Genomic DNA, 16,884 nt, shown 5'->3' on the forward strand with positions numbered 1-16,884 from the left:
AGTTGTTAATCCCCATAGCTCGCTTGCTCTTGTGTAGTGCAGCTTCTCAAGTGTGGGGTATAGCTGCTCAAGCGTGTAAGAAATCCTAGATTTACTATATTTAGAAATGTGCTAAGGAACAGAAAAGAGACTGAAATAGCAGAGAACAAGGAATATTTGTATTGCTTGAATGTCTGTAGTGTGTCATTCATACAGTTGGGCCTCTTATATAGAGAGTGAAGAGTCACACATGAAAAGGTGTGTACTCCAAAGTGTGTGTGCATGAAGAGGTGTGTACCCCTTGTGAAGGGTGTGACCCTTAATGAGAGGGTACATTACAATGGGAGTGTCTCTTCAATAGAATGTCTCTTGTGAAGGGTTGTGCCTCATAGGAAGTGTCCCGTCGAAAGGGCATACCCTTCCACAAGTGTCCATTCATCAAACCATCCATAAGTCTAAGGTATAGAGAAAGGAATACGTCACAGATCGTGACATCCCCTCCCACTCAAAATAAGACCCTGGTGGAGATAATGAACTTTTGTAGAAAATATCACGGTAAATTCTGAAAATACTGCTGTAAAATGTCAGGGTACTGCTGTAAGTCTTCATCAGATGCCAAGTAGCGTCGGAGTCGTCCAGATCTCGCCAAAGAACAAGGAATTCCATGATAAGTCGATGTCGAGTCTCTGGTTGTCGATGGTCTAGAATACGCTCAGGGATAAGGAGAACATAATCGTCTTCGATTTCTAGGACATAATCATCTGCAGGAGGAACTGCTTCATCGCCTGGAATGTACATCTTTAGCCAAGAAATATGAAATGTCGGATGCATTTTACCCCATGATGGTGGAAATTCCAATTTGTAACTTAAAGGTGAATTTTTCTTGACGATCCAGAAAGGTCCATAGTATCTTGGTCGCAACTTAGGAAACACTGACTTAACCGTCTTGTAGCGATGTGGGGCTACAAATAATAGCACCATGTCGCCAGTTTCAAATTCCAAGTGACGTCTATGTTTGTTAGAAGACTGTTGATACAGCTCTTGTGCTTTTCGCATTGATCCCTGACTTGGAGTAGAATGTCTTGCATTTCTTGAACCACTTGATCAGCTAGGGCCACTCGATGTTGAAGTACAAAATTCGTTGGTACAATCGGAGTGTGTCCATAAGCTGCTTGGAATGGAGTCATGCTGATGGCACTATGGAAAGAGTTATTATAAGCAAACTCAAGGAGTGGTAGATACTCTTCCCAAGCTGCTAGGCGTGACTGAAAATAGTGTCGAAGCATTTCTTCCAGAACTTGGTTGACTCTTTCAGTCTGGCCATCTGATTCTGGGTGGTAGGCTGCACTGAACAGTAGAGTTGTACCCAAAGATTCGAACAATGAAATCCAAAAGTGACTGGTAAACTTAGGATCTCTGTCGGATACGATATTCTTGGGCAATCCATGGTGTCGGAAGATGTGTTGTATGAAGAGTTTGGCGATGTCCGGAGCCTGTGCACTTCTTTTGCAAGCAACAAAGTGTGCCATTTTGGACAATCGATCAACAATTACCATAATCTGAGTGTTACCTCTGGAAGATCGTGGTAGTGTTGTAATGAAATCCATGGAAATACTTTCCCACCTTTTGAATGAATTCGGAACATCCACAGATAATGTAGAGATTACCATAGCTGATGCTAGAGCTAACCTGCTGAGAGCATCTGCAACTACATTGCGTAGTCCTGGAATGTACTCAATGGTCATGTGAAAGTTGGCCAGAAACTCAATCAAGCGTTCATGACAGGCTGAGTAAAGATATACTTTAGAGAATGATGGCTAGTCTTGACCACCGAGTCGACTCCCATGAGATAATGTTTCCAAGAGCGATAAGCATGTACAATGGCAAGAAACTCCTTATCATAAACCGGGTATCGAGTTTGCATATCGGAATGTTTATGGCTGTCAAAAGCAATAACTCTACCTTCCTGCATCAAGATTGCTCCTGTAGCGATGTCGGAAGCGTCAGTCATGACCTCAAATGGAAGGTTTGGGTCAGCAATAGCCATAACTGGTGTGGTAGTCAGTGCTTGCTTGAGTTGTTGAAAACTACACTCTGTTTCAGGAAGCCATTGAAAAACAACTGTGCTTTTGAATAATTCAGACATAGGGGCTGCGATCTCGGAAAACTGATAGACCTTTGTATGATAGAAGTTTGCCAATCCAAGGAAAGACCGGACATCATGAACATTCTTAGGAGTAGGCCAGTTTTGGATTACCTCGACCTTCTTGGGATCCACAGAGATGCCTTGAGCTGAAATAGCATGTCCCAAATATTCGAGTTGGGTCTTGAAGAACTCACTCTTCTCAACGTTGATGTAGAGAGAATTTGTGCGGAGAACTTCAAAAACTTGGTAAAGATGTTGTTTGTGCTCATGCAGGGATCTGTTGAAAACGAATATGTCATCGAGGTAAACGATGACGAACTTATCGAGGAAAGGCTTGAAAAGGTCGTTCATTAGTATCATGAATGTGGCCGGGGCATTGTTAAACCCAAAAGGCATGACCAAACATTCATAGTGTCCATACTTTGTTCGAAAAGCTGTCTTGTACTCATCGCCTTTGCGTATGCGAATTTGATGATAACCTGACAGAAGATCAATCTTTGAGAATTGTGTTGCGTGTAGAAGTTGATCGAAGAGGTCATCGATGCGATGCAATGGATACTTGTTTTTTATAGTAAGCTTGTTGAGGGCTCGGTAGTCAATGCAGAGACGCATTGACTTATTCTTTTTTTCCACTAGTACAGGAGATCCGAAAGGGCTGCGACTGGGCCGAATGTGACCTTTGTCGAGTAATTCGGCGACCTGTCTTTGGATTTCTTCATTTTGAGTGTAAGAAACCCGATAAGGAGGTTTTGACGGTGGATTACTGCCGGGAATCAGTTCGATTGGGTGATCCACTGGTCATCGAGGTGGTAACTGCTTTGGCAATTCCTGTGGAAAAATATCCAAGTAGGGCTGGAAAAAAGATTGGTTGAGGTACTCATGAGGATCCTTTGTTGGTGTCTCCTCTACTGCCGTAACCAACAAAAGTGAAGTCTTTACTTAATGTTTACGAACCCACTTCTTTACTTGTAGGGCAGAGGTAACTGGGGTTGAAGGAGAGTCCCTAGAACCAGTTAGCTCAATAAGTTTTCCCTGGTGGACAAACTGGATAGTATGGCTACAAAAACTGATTGATGGATCATAGTCGTAGAGCCACTATTGTCCGAGTATGACATCGTACCAAGAAAGAGGCATGATGTCGAAGTTCAACTTGTCCGTATAATGTTGTATGCGAAAAGACAAGTTTTTTATCCTGGTGTTGCACAAGAAAGGTAGTTCCATTTGCGAGTTCAATCTGATAGTCCATGGGACTAGGACTAGTGGTCAACCAAAGTTTTTCGACCATAGAACTAGCTAGGAAGTTATGAGAGCAGCCACTGTCGATGAGGATAGTGACCGTTGTTCCACGAATTGATCCTTGGACACAAAGTACTTGAGTGGCCAGGGAAGGTTCAGGGTTGCTGGCAAGACTCATGTGGATGGTATTTGCCATTCGAACAGCTTTGCCTTTCTTGTCTTGTGCTGGGTTAGCATCTTCTGTTTGGGAAGTGCTAGGTTCCATATTGGAATTTTGCTATGGTCACCTGTACAGATGGTACAAAGTCCTTTTGTGCATTCTTCTTGTCAGTGGCCGTACCTTTATGTTGGTGATGACAGTCATGACTTTGTGAAGAGGAAGAGGCGCGATCCTTGGAGGAGTGTTTCTGTTGGGATCCAACGTACGATTTTTGAGACTTGCGGGGATCTTGAGACTGTCGCTGACCTTGATTACCCGAGTTTTTTCTAAACTTGGGGTTATCTTGAGGGCGAGCACCTTTGGCCATAGTAGAGTTCTGTGTTCTATTAGAACTCTGCTTCCCTGTGTTTTGAAAATCGGTAATGCACTCTGCATAAGCAATAGTGCCAGCTGTGGTTGTGATGTTTGCTTTAAGGACATCAATGCATAACGAGGGGTCTAGGCCTGAGATGAAAGCATGAAGGCAATCATCATCAATTAAACCATCAATCTCCAGCACCAACGTGGTGAACTAAGAGATGTAGGAAGATAGGGAGCCCGTTTGCTCCAACTGTCGGAGTTTTGAACGTGCTTAAAAGTCCGCATTGGCAGAGCACGTGTTCAAAACGTTCCCAAGTTAACACACTTTTGCCGTCCTTGAAGCGTCGTTGCCACCATAGGAAAGCTGTATCCTTGAGGAGGGAGGCTGCCAAGGCAATCTTTTTGCCTTCAGTGAGGTCAACAATATCAAAGTACATGCGCAGTTTTGCGAGCCATTGGTCAACTGTTCGGCGATTTCGTTGACCAATGTAGGCTTCCGGAAGTTTAATGTCAAGTCTTTTAGTTTTGGAAGCTTAGAGTAAGCGGTAGAGGGCACAGAGTTCAGTGTTTTCTACCTCTAGTGGGAACGAGTCCACATAGTCGTCTGGTGGCGTCACGTCATCCTCTGTAATGGTACTGCGAGAATCCTGGAGTTGTTGGACTTTCTGGACCAAGTCGGAGATGCTGTCCTAAAGCTGGGAAATTTGAAGTTGAAGTAGTGCTTCGTCTTGTAAGTTGACTTTAGGGGTCTTTTTTGGACTTGAGTCGCTGATCTCAGAAGAGGTCCCTGTGAGAAGAGCACAAACCTGCGCTCTAGTTTGTACCATTCCTAGAAGAAGATCCGGGCTGCTCCCTGAGATTGCTCATGTTGGAGGGGGCAAGCGAGGCAGGATGGAACCACCCGTGGAAATATGGTAAAGGAGATCCTGTCTGAGGTAACACTGGTGATGCCGAAATGGGTATTACTGCTCGTGAGAGTACAGGGGTAGGTTGCAGAGTCCACGGATCTGAGAAGGGATAAGGAGCTGCTGTCGGGAGTGGAGGATATCCAAGAGAAGGAGTGCCTTCAGAGTGTAAATCCTATCTTGGGGAAGGTAAAACCTGTGCAGGAGGATATCTGGGAGCTGAAGGAGGTGGAGAGTACCCTGGAGATGCTGAAGCTGAGGGGTAAAAGTCTCTCCAAAGATGGACAGCAAACTTGTGAGGAATATCGGGTTCTGGGTATCTACGTGTCTCGTGAAACACAACCTGGACTGTGCTGAGGAAGTAATGTAATTGAGGTGCCTCACGCAGAAGGTATACGATGTGGTCCAAATCACTGGAAGGGCACGTGACACAGAAAACCCACAATGCAAAAGCTCTAAAATGGGCTGGTTGTGCAATCTGAACACGATATTGTGTGATAGATGATGCCTGAGGTGTCCTTGAAGGGACTGGGGCATTACCAGGGGTTTCCAGAGGAAAAGAGGAAAAGAGATTGAAAGAGGGGAAAAAGAAGAGGGGAAAAGAGCATAAACATAAGAGAAGGAAGAGGGGAAAAGAGATTGAAGGAAAAAGAAGAGAAGGAGGGGGCTTTCATTTGCTATAATTTGATAATGAGCAGCAAATAACAATATGAAAGAGAATCCTTAGAAATAGAATGGAAAGAATCCACCTGGAATAGATTAGATCTGCTAGACTGTGTTGAAAAGCGTGTACCAACGATGGGCTTCGGGCTGGAAAAAAGTACAGCATCAATTCCGAGTTGAAGGAGGTCTTGATGTCGAGTTGGTAGAAGACAATCGTCAGGCTTCAAATTTCGAAATTAGGGTTTGCTGTAGAGGGAGGTGATTCAGCGACCAAACAGTCCGGTTGTGGGCAGAAATATGTCGCCAACAATAGCACGATCAACTTGTTGGGGCTTGAGCTGTTGATAGAGGCGAGGTTTTCTTGTACAAGAGGGGCTGGCTGAGGGAATTTGCTGTACAACAAGGCCTCTGTTCGCAGGCTGAGATGGCGAGGTGAAGAGATCTAGCAGGCTGTGCAGAGATTGGCATCAGGCTGTCACTCTTCAGGGTGATGGAACGCATCCATGGCTGAGCAGAGGCTGGCGAACAGATAGAAGGCTGAGGGCATGATTGGCGTGACTATGAAAGGCCGCCAAAGGCTGAGCAAAAACCTGCAAACAGAGATCGGCAAACTTCTCGTGGGCTTGGCGTGGGCTGGCCAACAGGCTTGGCGTGGGCTGGCAAGCAGAAAACCACAAGGGAGGGGCAGAATCGGCCTGATAGACTGTACGGAACAGCAGGCGCGACTTTCGAGAAGAGGGCACGATTTACGAGACGCCAAAAACCGATTTGCGAAGGCTGCAATAACTGCTAGGCCTTGCTTTTCCCAAAAATTAAAGGTTGGGTTACTTGGACGCAAGGGTAATCTTGGGTTGGGCCTTAGGTTTAGGGCTGGTTGCCCTTTTTAGGCCCTCTAGGTACCCTTTTGTAGGGTGGTGCTTGGTGCCAAAGGGGGTGCCTATTCTAAGGGGTGTGACCCTTGGAATAGGTGTACCTTTTCAAGAAGGGGTATAACCCTGTTTTAAAGAGGGGTGTTCCCACACGAAAATATGTGTCCCTTTTTTCCACGATGGGGTGTGTCCCTTGGGTGAGGAGTCAAAAACTCTTCATCAAAAGGTGTGTCCGATGGTGGAAAAGGTGCGTCCCTTGGTTTTGGGACAGCCCAAGCACATCAAAAGACACGATTTTTGTCGTGTCCATTCACATCAACTCGTGATGTGAGGGAGATGGAGAGGCCACTGATGACTTTAGGTGGGGTTGGTGCCAAAAAATTTTACACTCATTCTCTCCATCTCTTCTATGCACAACGTGCGTGGATATCCTTCTAGCGGAAAAAGATGTATCAGATAGGCGCTACAAGGTGGGGGGCATTTCCTACAGGCAGGAGCGAAATTTGCTCTGATACCACTGTAAGAAATCCTAGATTTACTATATTTAGAAATGTGCTAAGGAACAAAAAAGAGACTGAAATAGCAGAGAACAAGGAATATTTGTATTGCTTGAATGTCTGTAGTGTGTCATTCATACAATTGGGCCTCTCTTATATAGAGAGTGAAGAGTCACACATGAAAAGGCGTGTACTTCAAAGTGTATGTGTATGAAAAGGTGTGTACCCCTTGTGAAGGGTGTGACCCTTAATGAGAGGGTGCGTTACAATGGGAGTGTCTCTTCAATAGAATGTCTCTTGTGAAGGGTTGTGCCTCATAGGAAGTGTCCCGTTGAAAGGGCATACCCTTCCACAAGTGTCCATTTTCATCAAACCATCCATAAGTCTAAGGTATAGAGAAAGGAATACGTCACAAATCATGACAAAGCGATGATTTAATGTATAACCGTTTTGCTCTACATACTTGAAGGAACTTATTCAGCTCTTTCTTGCCCCCCCTCCCCCCTTTTTTTTGGGAATCCTGAGTCACCTAGGGTAGTTAGTAAGCACTTGGTTGAAACTTAGCTAAGGTTTTCGTTGGCCGAGCAAAACTTTCCCACGAGCGGTGTTGGCACTGCACCGCAGGTGCACTTGGCCTCAGGTGGACGTGACATCTGTCGCTGCACTTGCACAAATTCGAGTAGCAACAGACAAGATGCAGAATGGAGTAGAACACCCAACGGGGATACCTTTGTCTACTGTTGCATCTACAAAATACCTACCCGTGCAGCGTGTTACCCTCGCTCACGTCCGTCGATGGAGCCTTCATAGAAGCCATAGCTTTCCAGCATCTTTCCGTGTCTTGGACTGGCTATGGGACTGTGGGGAGAGATTTGCTCAACACATCATTGATTTGGACGATGCCACTGCTAAGCGAGACATCAAACTGGTGTTCAGGGCTGGTGCAGCTACTAGCGTAGGATGGTTCAATTCATCAAGCTAGAGTTTCGCCTGGTGGTTGCGTTGAGTTGTCCTTGAACCTTGCACTAGTTTTAATGTCGCACACTGTCTGCCTTGTATTAGCATTGGCGTGCCCTTGGAATTCGGAATGGACGTGAAGCAATGGTTCCGAGCTTTGATACCAATGTAGAAAAGGGGTAGGGGACAGATTAGAAAAAGGGGGATAGAAGAGGTGGAAGGGAGAGAGAGTTAGGAAGAAAAGGAAGGAGAAGGGGTAGGGGGGGGAGAGAGAGAGAGGGGGGGGGGGGGGGCAGCAAGCAGGAGGAGGAAGGAGGACAGGAGATAGGATGTCACATAAAAAAGTGTCCAATGAGTGGTGGATAGGGACTTATATAGGCCCTCCACATTTCCCATTAACTCTAGCTAAAGGGCTAATATTCCCCCCTTCATTACACAAACTAACCTTATGGTTGTTGATTTTTTAAAAGACCAAACAAGGTTGTCATAGGATTTAGTACTTTCGGTATCATGCTCCAATGAGAAACTTCTTCCAAAGCTTTACTAGGTGAAGTGTTTAAACAAGCATACTTAAGACACCAATTTTAAGCCTTAGCATCCTTTGAGTTAGAATCCTCTAACCCATCAAACCATAACAATGAGCAACATACCATAAGGCAAAAGGGTCGAGCAAGCAAGTTCACCTCCTACCATAGTTCATTGTTTTAGAATTATCCCCAAGCTTGAGGTCTAGACCACTATGGAAGCTAGTACACTTGAAGGTCAAGTCATGTGTCCCATACCTCATGTGTTGGAGTTGAGCATCTTGTGATGTACCATGGTTAGAATAGGTCCATTGTTGTGGGTGTGCCCACCCCTTGTGAGGATAGAGTAGGAGGAGGGTTGGGAGCCACCTGGGCATGTGTGGCTGCCAAGGGCTAGTCATGTATCCAACCACCTCTGGGGCGGATCTGCCTACGTGGAGACCTCTCCAGGGTGTTGTGCATATACCTGGGGGACTAGAGCTGTCTGGGCCAGCAGTTTGGCACAGTACAGGGCATGGCTCAGCGGGGCCCTAAACCCATCGCCTCACCAAACATAATGGATAATGGGGTCATAAACTCATATGCATGCTCAATGAAAGTTGCCAAATAGATGGCTCTATCTGCAAAGGAATGGAGAGCTGCAAACTGCCTAGCAATGCATAGAATGCATCATCACTACCCAAGTAATACCAACGTGGGGTCTGGCTAGCTTGAAACTGCAAGGAGACCACCCATCTGCGACATAACCACCCACATGTATAGAAAAAGCATCACAGCTCTCAGAGGGATTTCCATATGGGGGTGCAAGCTGCTTGCCCTTGTCGTAAACTGCAAATGCAACGATGGACCTATCCTTTGCACGTTTATGTTGCCTCTATGCATTAAGATTATGTCCAATAATGTAAATGTGCACCTAGAACTTGCCATTGCGTGGTAGACTCTAAGCGAGCAAGTAGAACCCGAAACACATAAGAGATCAAGCAAATCATTATTTCTCATATAGGATATTCCAATGCTAATCCTTGCCGACCAGGTTCAACCAACCAGGCTAATCAACCAGATCTGAACCGGCTTCATTGCACCTGACCAAGCCGACCTGGTCAACTTGTTTGGACCTCACCATCGAACCTATACCAATCGACTTTTGGCTGATTAGACTGGCCAATAACTGAGGTCTGCCAACCCCAATTTGGGTGGGATGTATATCCAGATGTCAGATGCCTTAAGCAGCCCTTCTCCCCGCATAGAAACGTAGCAGTGTGCAGCCCCAGGTATCGGTATTCTGCCTCGAATAAACAACTATTGCACCTATCAAAACATCCTATTCCCTAACCTTGTCAACGTTGATCTACTGCACGTGTCATCCTCATATGAGGCTCCAGATGGGGTCACTGATCTCTAACACCCCCTTTCACTAACTTAATGTGGGCCAACCCCCATCTGCTTACGCTCACTATCAGAGATTTCTAGGTCCCTGAAACCTTCTCTCTCCATCTAAACTCGCTTCAGGGATATCTGGAACTCCTGCTAAGGTCTTCATGTATCACTGTGGTAATCTTTTCTCCTTTGTAGGATTTTTCTTATTTGGCAGGGTCTGGTTCAGAACTTCTTCTGCTTCCTTTGCTTGGAGCTTGGGCACTGTCGTGGGTGATGCAAGTGTTGAGGTTGTTTCATTGCTAGATAGTGCTCAGCCTCTTGGAAGTATACATCCCTACTAACCAACACCTTCTATGCCTCCTTGTCATTTTTGGACTCGTCACTAATTCCAACAAAACATGCACTTCCTGCTTCTATAAAACATTTAAGTTTTTTGGCTCTGTGTCCACAAAGACACCAGAAACAAACTAGATTCAATGGCTCCAATGGTGTCTTTCCCACGACTGCTTTAGTCATTGTCGTTATTCAGGATCTCGACAACCATATTGACTACCTCTGCTGAAAAGAACCTCTCAGCACGTGCTGTTGACAGCTGACGTTTGATGCCTCTTGCAAAATGCATTGAACTCATCTGATATTAATTCTCCCCCACCGTCTGTTCTGAAAGTCTTAAGATTCTTTTCCCAATTTAGCCCTCCATTCTTCGAATTTCTCAAGAGCTTATGACTTCTTAGATAGACAGTAGAGCCAAGCCATTCTGCTAAAATCATCACTAAAGATTTTGACCTAGAGAGTGATGCAATAGGCATGGGTCCACAACTATCTGAAAGAGCCAACTCCAGTGCCTAATTCGTGGCCTTCATCAGGAATGATGCCCAGTGTTGCTTGCCTTCCATGCAAGCTCTACAAGCGTCTTGTTTGCTTGTCACCTGTGAAAGTCCTTCCACCATCGCATGTCTTTGCATTTTTGCATTTCTTCCAGAGCATTGCATCCGATGTGCCTAAATCTCTCGTGCCATTGTCTAGAGGTCCCTACGTCCCCTTGCATTATCATTGCAATAATCATCAATAAAGGTTAGGACGTATTCTAACCTGGACAGTGATATCAGTGTTAAGGCATGGGTCCACAACTATCTGAATGAGTGGCTCAATGTGACCTCTGTCAAGAATGATGCCGGTTTTGCTTCAATGCAAGCTCTACAAACTTTGGTTTGCTTGTCAGTTGTGGAAGTCGTCCCACCATGGCTGCCTTCAGGCTTCTCCATCTCTTCCAAAGCAATGTATCCAATGTGCCCAAACCTCTCGTGCCATAGTCTAGACATCGTTGTGTCTCCTTGTGCCATCATTGCACTCTTATCATTTAGAGTCCTCTTCTTCAACGCCTTGAGCAATCACCTTATTTGTCACTTCAGATTTGATGATCACTTTGTCAATGACTCTAATCTTGCTCTTAAGTAAAACCAACGGTGCATCAAACATCTGCCGTAAACCTCGAATGGTGCAAAGAATGCATCATGGCTGTCTCACTGATCCCCAGCATGGGGTATAGGCTGCTTGCCTTTGTCAGGTAATGCACGTGCAGCAACTTGGTTGAGCTGCAAACCAATCTGATGAGAGATCTACTGACTGATCTGCTGCCCCAACTGTAGAAATGTACCATGAAGCATGGACGAAACACCTCAAGGAACTATGCCTGCATATCCAGAGATGTGGGAGATGCGGGCTGGGTCGCAGGAGATATAAGTTGAGTAAAAACATCTGTACGGTGAGTAAAAACATCTGTACCGCCAGTGGGTGCTCCACAATGGAAGGCACATGAACAGCCTCATCAGTACAACACGAGCATAGTAGGCGAGGAGTTTCAAAACGCATTTCGGGGTTTCAGAAACATTTCAAGGCAAACCCAAAACGTCTGTAAAAATGTTTCATGCAGATTAGGATATTTAAATATATATTTTTTCTCAAAAATATTAAAACATTTTAGATTATTACCACCACAAGTCCAATACTTGAAAAAAACTCATGAAACATAGTGCACAGACATTTGATGTCACTTAGAACTTGAAATTGGATGCTTGAAACATATTACAAAATCCTAAATCTGAAAATTACCAACACATCATTGTAGATTCAAGCATCAATGGTCATATCTCAATGTGAGTGCTGCACCTGGACGGGCTAAAGGAAAATGTACGGGCTGAAGGTCGATTCCAGTATAAGGGCGGCAATTTGATACACGGGTGGCAAAAATGCAATCCGGATTTTTTCATTGCATTTTTTACAGTTTTTCGCTGCCTGGATTTCCTTTCAAAATCTTGTTTAGTGTTTCCTTCACCTCCGGAGTGCTGACAAAACTCAGCATGAAGACCTTGTATAAATAGATGCTCAAGTATGTGTGGGTGTGTGGATTTGTATACGTGAGGGCGTGTGTTTATACTAGATACCGGATTTCCCAAAATTGGGACAAATTGGGATTTTTTGAACATTAGGGATTTTTTTAGGGTCCTGAAATGCGAGTTTCAGAACCAAAACGTTTTGTACATTTCGGGCTGTCCCACCATGGTGACTGTCACAGGAAAAAGGAAGTCCTATAGGGAACTATGGAACCAAGCGACATTCCAAATCTGGTGGTCTGAATTTGCACTTTTTGCTTCTGTCAACTGTAGGACACATGCCAAGAGCGAGGCTTTGATACCAACATTAAAAAGGGGTAGGGGCAGATTAGACAGAGAGTTAGAATAATAGAAGGAGAACGAAGGAGATGGGGTAGGGGGAGAGAGAGAGAGAGAGAGAGAGAGAGAGAGAGAGAGAGAGAAGAAGAAGAAGAAGAAGAAGAAGAATCTTTTAACCTCAGGCCACAAGGCAGGGCCCTCACAGGGTCATCAAACGTCGATCCGAGAGAGAGAGAGAGAGAGAGAGAGAGAGAGAGAGTAGGCACGTAGGAGGCCCATAGTAGGATTAGATGTCACATCAAAAAAATGCTACATGCAGGATGGGTTTGGTATAGTCCCCTCCACTATCCCCTCTAAATCGCACTAAAGTACCCCTAAAATTAGCCCCTTTTTCCCTTTCATTACAAGCATGCCTGGCAACCAAAGAGGAATCCGCTTGTTCACCAACTGCTGAGAGCTGGTCCCTTACTATTTTTATCTTTGTGATGTTGTCCTGTACTAAGTCTCCCACTTGGTGAAGAGGGCTTCGGTTGGATGCAAAGACTGAGGCAGGAGCCTAACAGCAGACCAGGTTCAGCCAACCAGGCTAAACAGCTGACCAGATTCATTGCACCTGACCAGGCCAACCTGATCAGCCTATTTGACCCGACCAGAGGGCCTGTACCAAACAACCAGGTGGCCGTCAATAACTAAGGCCTGCCAACCCAGTTCTGGCCTGTAAATGCAGATGTCAGGGCAACTTGACAGCCCTTCTCCCTGCACAAAAGGTGCCCCACTGCACCTGTCAAAATATACTACCCCGCCAAACCTGATCTACTGCCCCGCGTCTTCCTCTATTGGGGCTCATAGATGGGGCCAGTGAAATGTTGTATTGTTTGGGGCCAGTGAAATGTTGTATTGTTTGCTTGCATGTATCTTGCCCAGTAAAGATCTTTACATTCCATATCTTCTCTCATGATACAAGTGCTACGGATCTTGCTCAACTCAGCACACAGGTGGTCCTAGCTTTTCTTCATTGCCTTTGAACAAAACTTGCTGCAGGCGGCTACTGCAGACACTTCTTGTTGGCCATGTTATAATCAGTTAGGAGATGCACCAGCCAAGTTCGTGGCAAAGTGGTCACTGTTCTCCTTCCATGGACCCTCTAAAGTCCTTGCGGTAATTTCTTGGTTGAGTGGCCTCACCAATCCTTGTTGGAACAGGCTAAAAATCCTCCACTCACAGCATGGAAGCCATTAACTATCATTGTTCTAATGGTTGCAGTCAATCTTAAGACACTGTTTAGGTTTAAAATCTTTCTTGAATATGATGTATTCAGAGGCCACCGCAGTCCAAAGAACCCTCAGCCTTTATGATGTGAGCAAATCCAGCCTAGCATAAAGGAGAGCTACAGCTCTACAGCACACAAAAAACAACATAGAGCATCGTCGATCAGCAGGGGACAATTGTCAAACATGAAATTGATAAGTCTAGAACTCTAGACATGATAGATGGCCTGCTCGGTTTTTTCTCTTTGAAGTTTATACAGCTTAAGCAGATGCATGCCATCTCACCTTTCTCCCCCATGAAAAGCCGTACCATTGTCCAAAAAAAAAAGGAGAAAAAGTAGTTCATATCACAACTTGCATCAGATATTTGAGATCCGACAAAATGAAAATTTAGAACTATGAGGCAGGCAAATGAAAATTCCTGTTAGGCAAAGGGGAACCTTGCATTCCATGCAAGCCCACGCCAAGAGGCTCCAAATAACTTGTAAGAAGGAATGCAGCTAGATTAAAGTTTTGACATAATGAACTGTCTGCGGATTCTGTCATTATGTATCAATTGCAGATTTTTAAAATGGAAAATAATGTACAAAAGTGTGTAGGAATTACCATTGCCATGCGTGAAAGTTGCACTTTGTTCTGCCTCCTCCCTCCGTGGCATCTACTTGGTGGTAATTCAGGAGCAGAGATCAGCCTCATCTGTCTATTTTCTCCAAAATCCCAGTCATTTGAGACTCGTTTCAAAGGATCAGTGGCTGGACTGCCAACATAATCTGGAATTATCTGTGGATGAATTGGAGATGGCGTTTCAACAGCAGCTAGCGGAACCGTGTGTCTATATGCAACAGATAAGCGAATCTGCCCACGGTCACTTTCAACTGGAGCAAAATTATAGAGTGTCATGTCTGGCTCCCCAAACTCCGAACAAGGTGCAGTTAATGCCAATATTCTGTAGGATAAGGTGAAATTACATCTGTGCGAGCAGCATGCAAGCCTGAACAAACTGTGCGCTGGCAACAACCGCGCAGTGCAGTACAAAGAACGCAGCATTATTAGAGTCCTCTTGTATACGGCTGGTAATTCTAGGGCATGCATGGGGATCTGTAAGTATGCACCTCCCTTTTTTGTCTTAGCCATACCCTCCAGGCTGTGACCAGTAAACTGGATGACCCATGTCTCTAAAACGATTGTGCCCTGAGATCTAGAGACTTTTAAATTATCACTGGATTGTTGAAAAAGTATATCGATAGCCATAGGCTCCAGAGTGCCTCTGCGCCGTGGGTCCAATTTGTCCAAACCATGACCACACTGCCCTAGAACCAGATTGAACCAACAGCCTTTCGCCCCTGGTTCAGTGGCGGACGAGGATGATGTGAAGTTTCTGACAGCAGAATTTTCGCTATGGGAAACAGAAGAAGCAAAAGAAGGTATTCTCGATTCCAATATGATTTGGAGGCATTTGGCGTAATACTCCGCTACTATCTTCTTTAACTCTGAGGTTTCATACGCCATTCTGTTTGTCATCGCCTCTCCCCCGTTGCTTCCCCGGAGGATTTTTCCTGAAATGGATGTGAAATGAAGACCCACCTTGCTCGATCAGAGAACTTTTTGCAAGAGGGGCGGAATTGTGACCTTTATACTTTGGATGTGTTGAAACCAAATCATCCTCAGAAGAACACAGACGATAGGTGTTATCCCAGCAAAAACCCCTTCGACCATGCATTAACAGGAAGTTTTCCAAGCAAACTATGGGAAGCCATATGAGAATGCGATGCGAACGATCCATCTTTGCTATCTTCAGTCTGCAAATCCATGCCTCAAGGACTGATCGTAGAGGGACGCACGCGCAAAAGCTTACGTTGAGAGCCCATTTCTGATTAGGAAAGCCTCACATCCTTACTTGAGAAAGCTCGCGTAACGTGTGGACTGTAAGTTTTAATTGCCCTTACGTCAACGTCTCCATCCTGCTAACAAAATAAATTATCCTTAGTCTGTGCTCCCAGACACGACCAAATTGAAACTATGGCGAGTTTGATTCCTTCCTAAACGCGAGCACGGCACCTCCGGTAGGTGTCAAGCTACAGCATAATTCAGCCCAAAAAAAAAAAGAGACCGAATCGAATTGGTTGGAATAATCTGTCTCGACCGCGAAGGCCGACACGGCAGAAGGAAGGCACAAGCGCGTTCATACAAGTACTGCGTTACACGCGAATACGTGAGCACACTCCAATAACATACATCGAGCAAGAAAGTTCCAAATCAGCTTCAAATCAGTTCATGCACGAGTTCCAGAGAGCAGAAGTGTTGCAGAGAAACGCATGGCTGTGCACGTAGGAAACAGAATTTCTTACTACAAAAGCTCCAGGTTCGGTGCTAAAGGGAAGACAGTGGTTACGAGCACGCCTAAAAATCGACTCTTAGAGAACCCGAAGCAACAACTCAAACTAGAAATGTTCGAACTCCATTACAACTGTCCTCGCAAGAAGTGGACTGGCAAATCTTAGCCTGAGAACGGATTGGGATAGGAGCGAAAGAGGAAACGGTCCGGAGCGCAACGCAACTCGCCGGGGCATGGAAAGAAAACATGAAGAAAGCGCAACAACAACTCAAAAATCGACAAGTTCTCACTCGATTACGGTCAAGAACAAAGACTGATGCGAATCGAAGTCTGAGAAGGGATTGTGAAGAGTCCGAAAATTCGCGGGGCGGCGATGGAAAGCAAAACATGAAGAAAGCTCAAGAATCTCACCGTTCCTGGAGGGGAGGCGAAGAAACGGGGTGGCCGACGAAGAAATTGGGAGAAGGAAGGAAGCAATGCGAGGAAGAAAAACCTGAAAAAGCAGAAGCTTTAACAGAAACAGCATTCTGAGGAGATGGAGATGAAGATGAAGATGCAGAAGATGAAGAATGAATTGAATGAAGATAAAGAAGACGGCTGTATTTATACTCGAACACAAAACGGCTTGCCTCAGAAGCATTCAATGTCGCATTAAATGTTTTTCCTTTTGTTTACATTAGCTTGCTTCTCCCTCACTCTCCCCCCTTGACTAGTCAGCCACCACACCCCCGGATCCTTCACACACACAACCTAGAGGTGCATGGCCTCAGTTCATGCTCCACCATTGGACCGAGAGCACGAACGGTTCGAATCAGAGTTGCCCCTTCTCACCGTCCCTCTCCCGACTTTATATCGATGCGATCACATCCTTCCTAGTCTGCCTCGGCGGCGACGGATCCTTACTCGCCGACCTCATGATGCATACTACAATTGTAA

The 16,884-nt window shown here is 45.3% G+C and overlaps 1 protein-coding gene across 3 annotated transcripts in view; it reads right to left on the reverse strand.

Annotated features, from left to right (window-relative positions):
* The window catches only part of LOC147886377 (autophagy-related protein 13b-like), a 38,621-nt gene extending 22,104 nt beyond the window's left edge, over positions 1–16,517 (reverse strand). For all 3 annotated transcript variants that reach the window (XR_015543348.1, XM_087395937.1, XM_087395935.1), the window contains exons 1-2: positions 16,360–16,517; positions 14,220–15,574 (exon numbers count right to left, since the gene is read on the reverse strand). Coding sequence is in view for 2 of the 3 variants with exons in the window: in XM_087395937.1 (XP_087252063.1) it covers positions 14,220–15,134 (915 nt within the window). In the remaining variant the exon portion in view is untranslated. The remainder of the gene's footprint in view (positions 1–14,219; positions 15,575–16,359) is intronic.
* Between the last annotated feature and the right edge of the window lie 367 nt (positions 16,518–16,884).

Source organism: Dipteris shenzhenensis, chromosome 24 (assembly GCF_047967505.1).
Source record: "Dipteris shenzhenensis isolate YYH24624 ecotype China chromosome 24, Dip_SZ_1.0, whole genome shotgun sequence".
NCBI lineage: Eukaryota > Viridiplantae > Streptophyta > Polypodiopsida > Gleicheniales > Dipteridaceae > Dipteris > Dipteris shenzhenensis.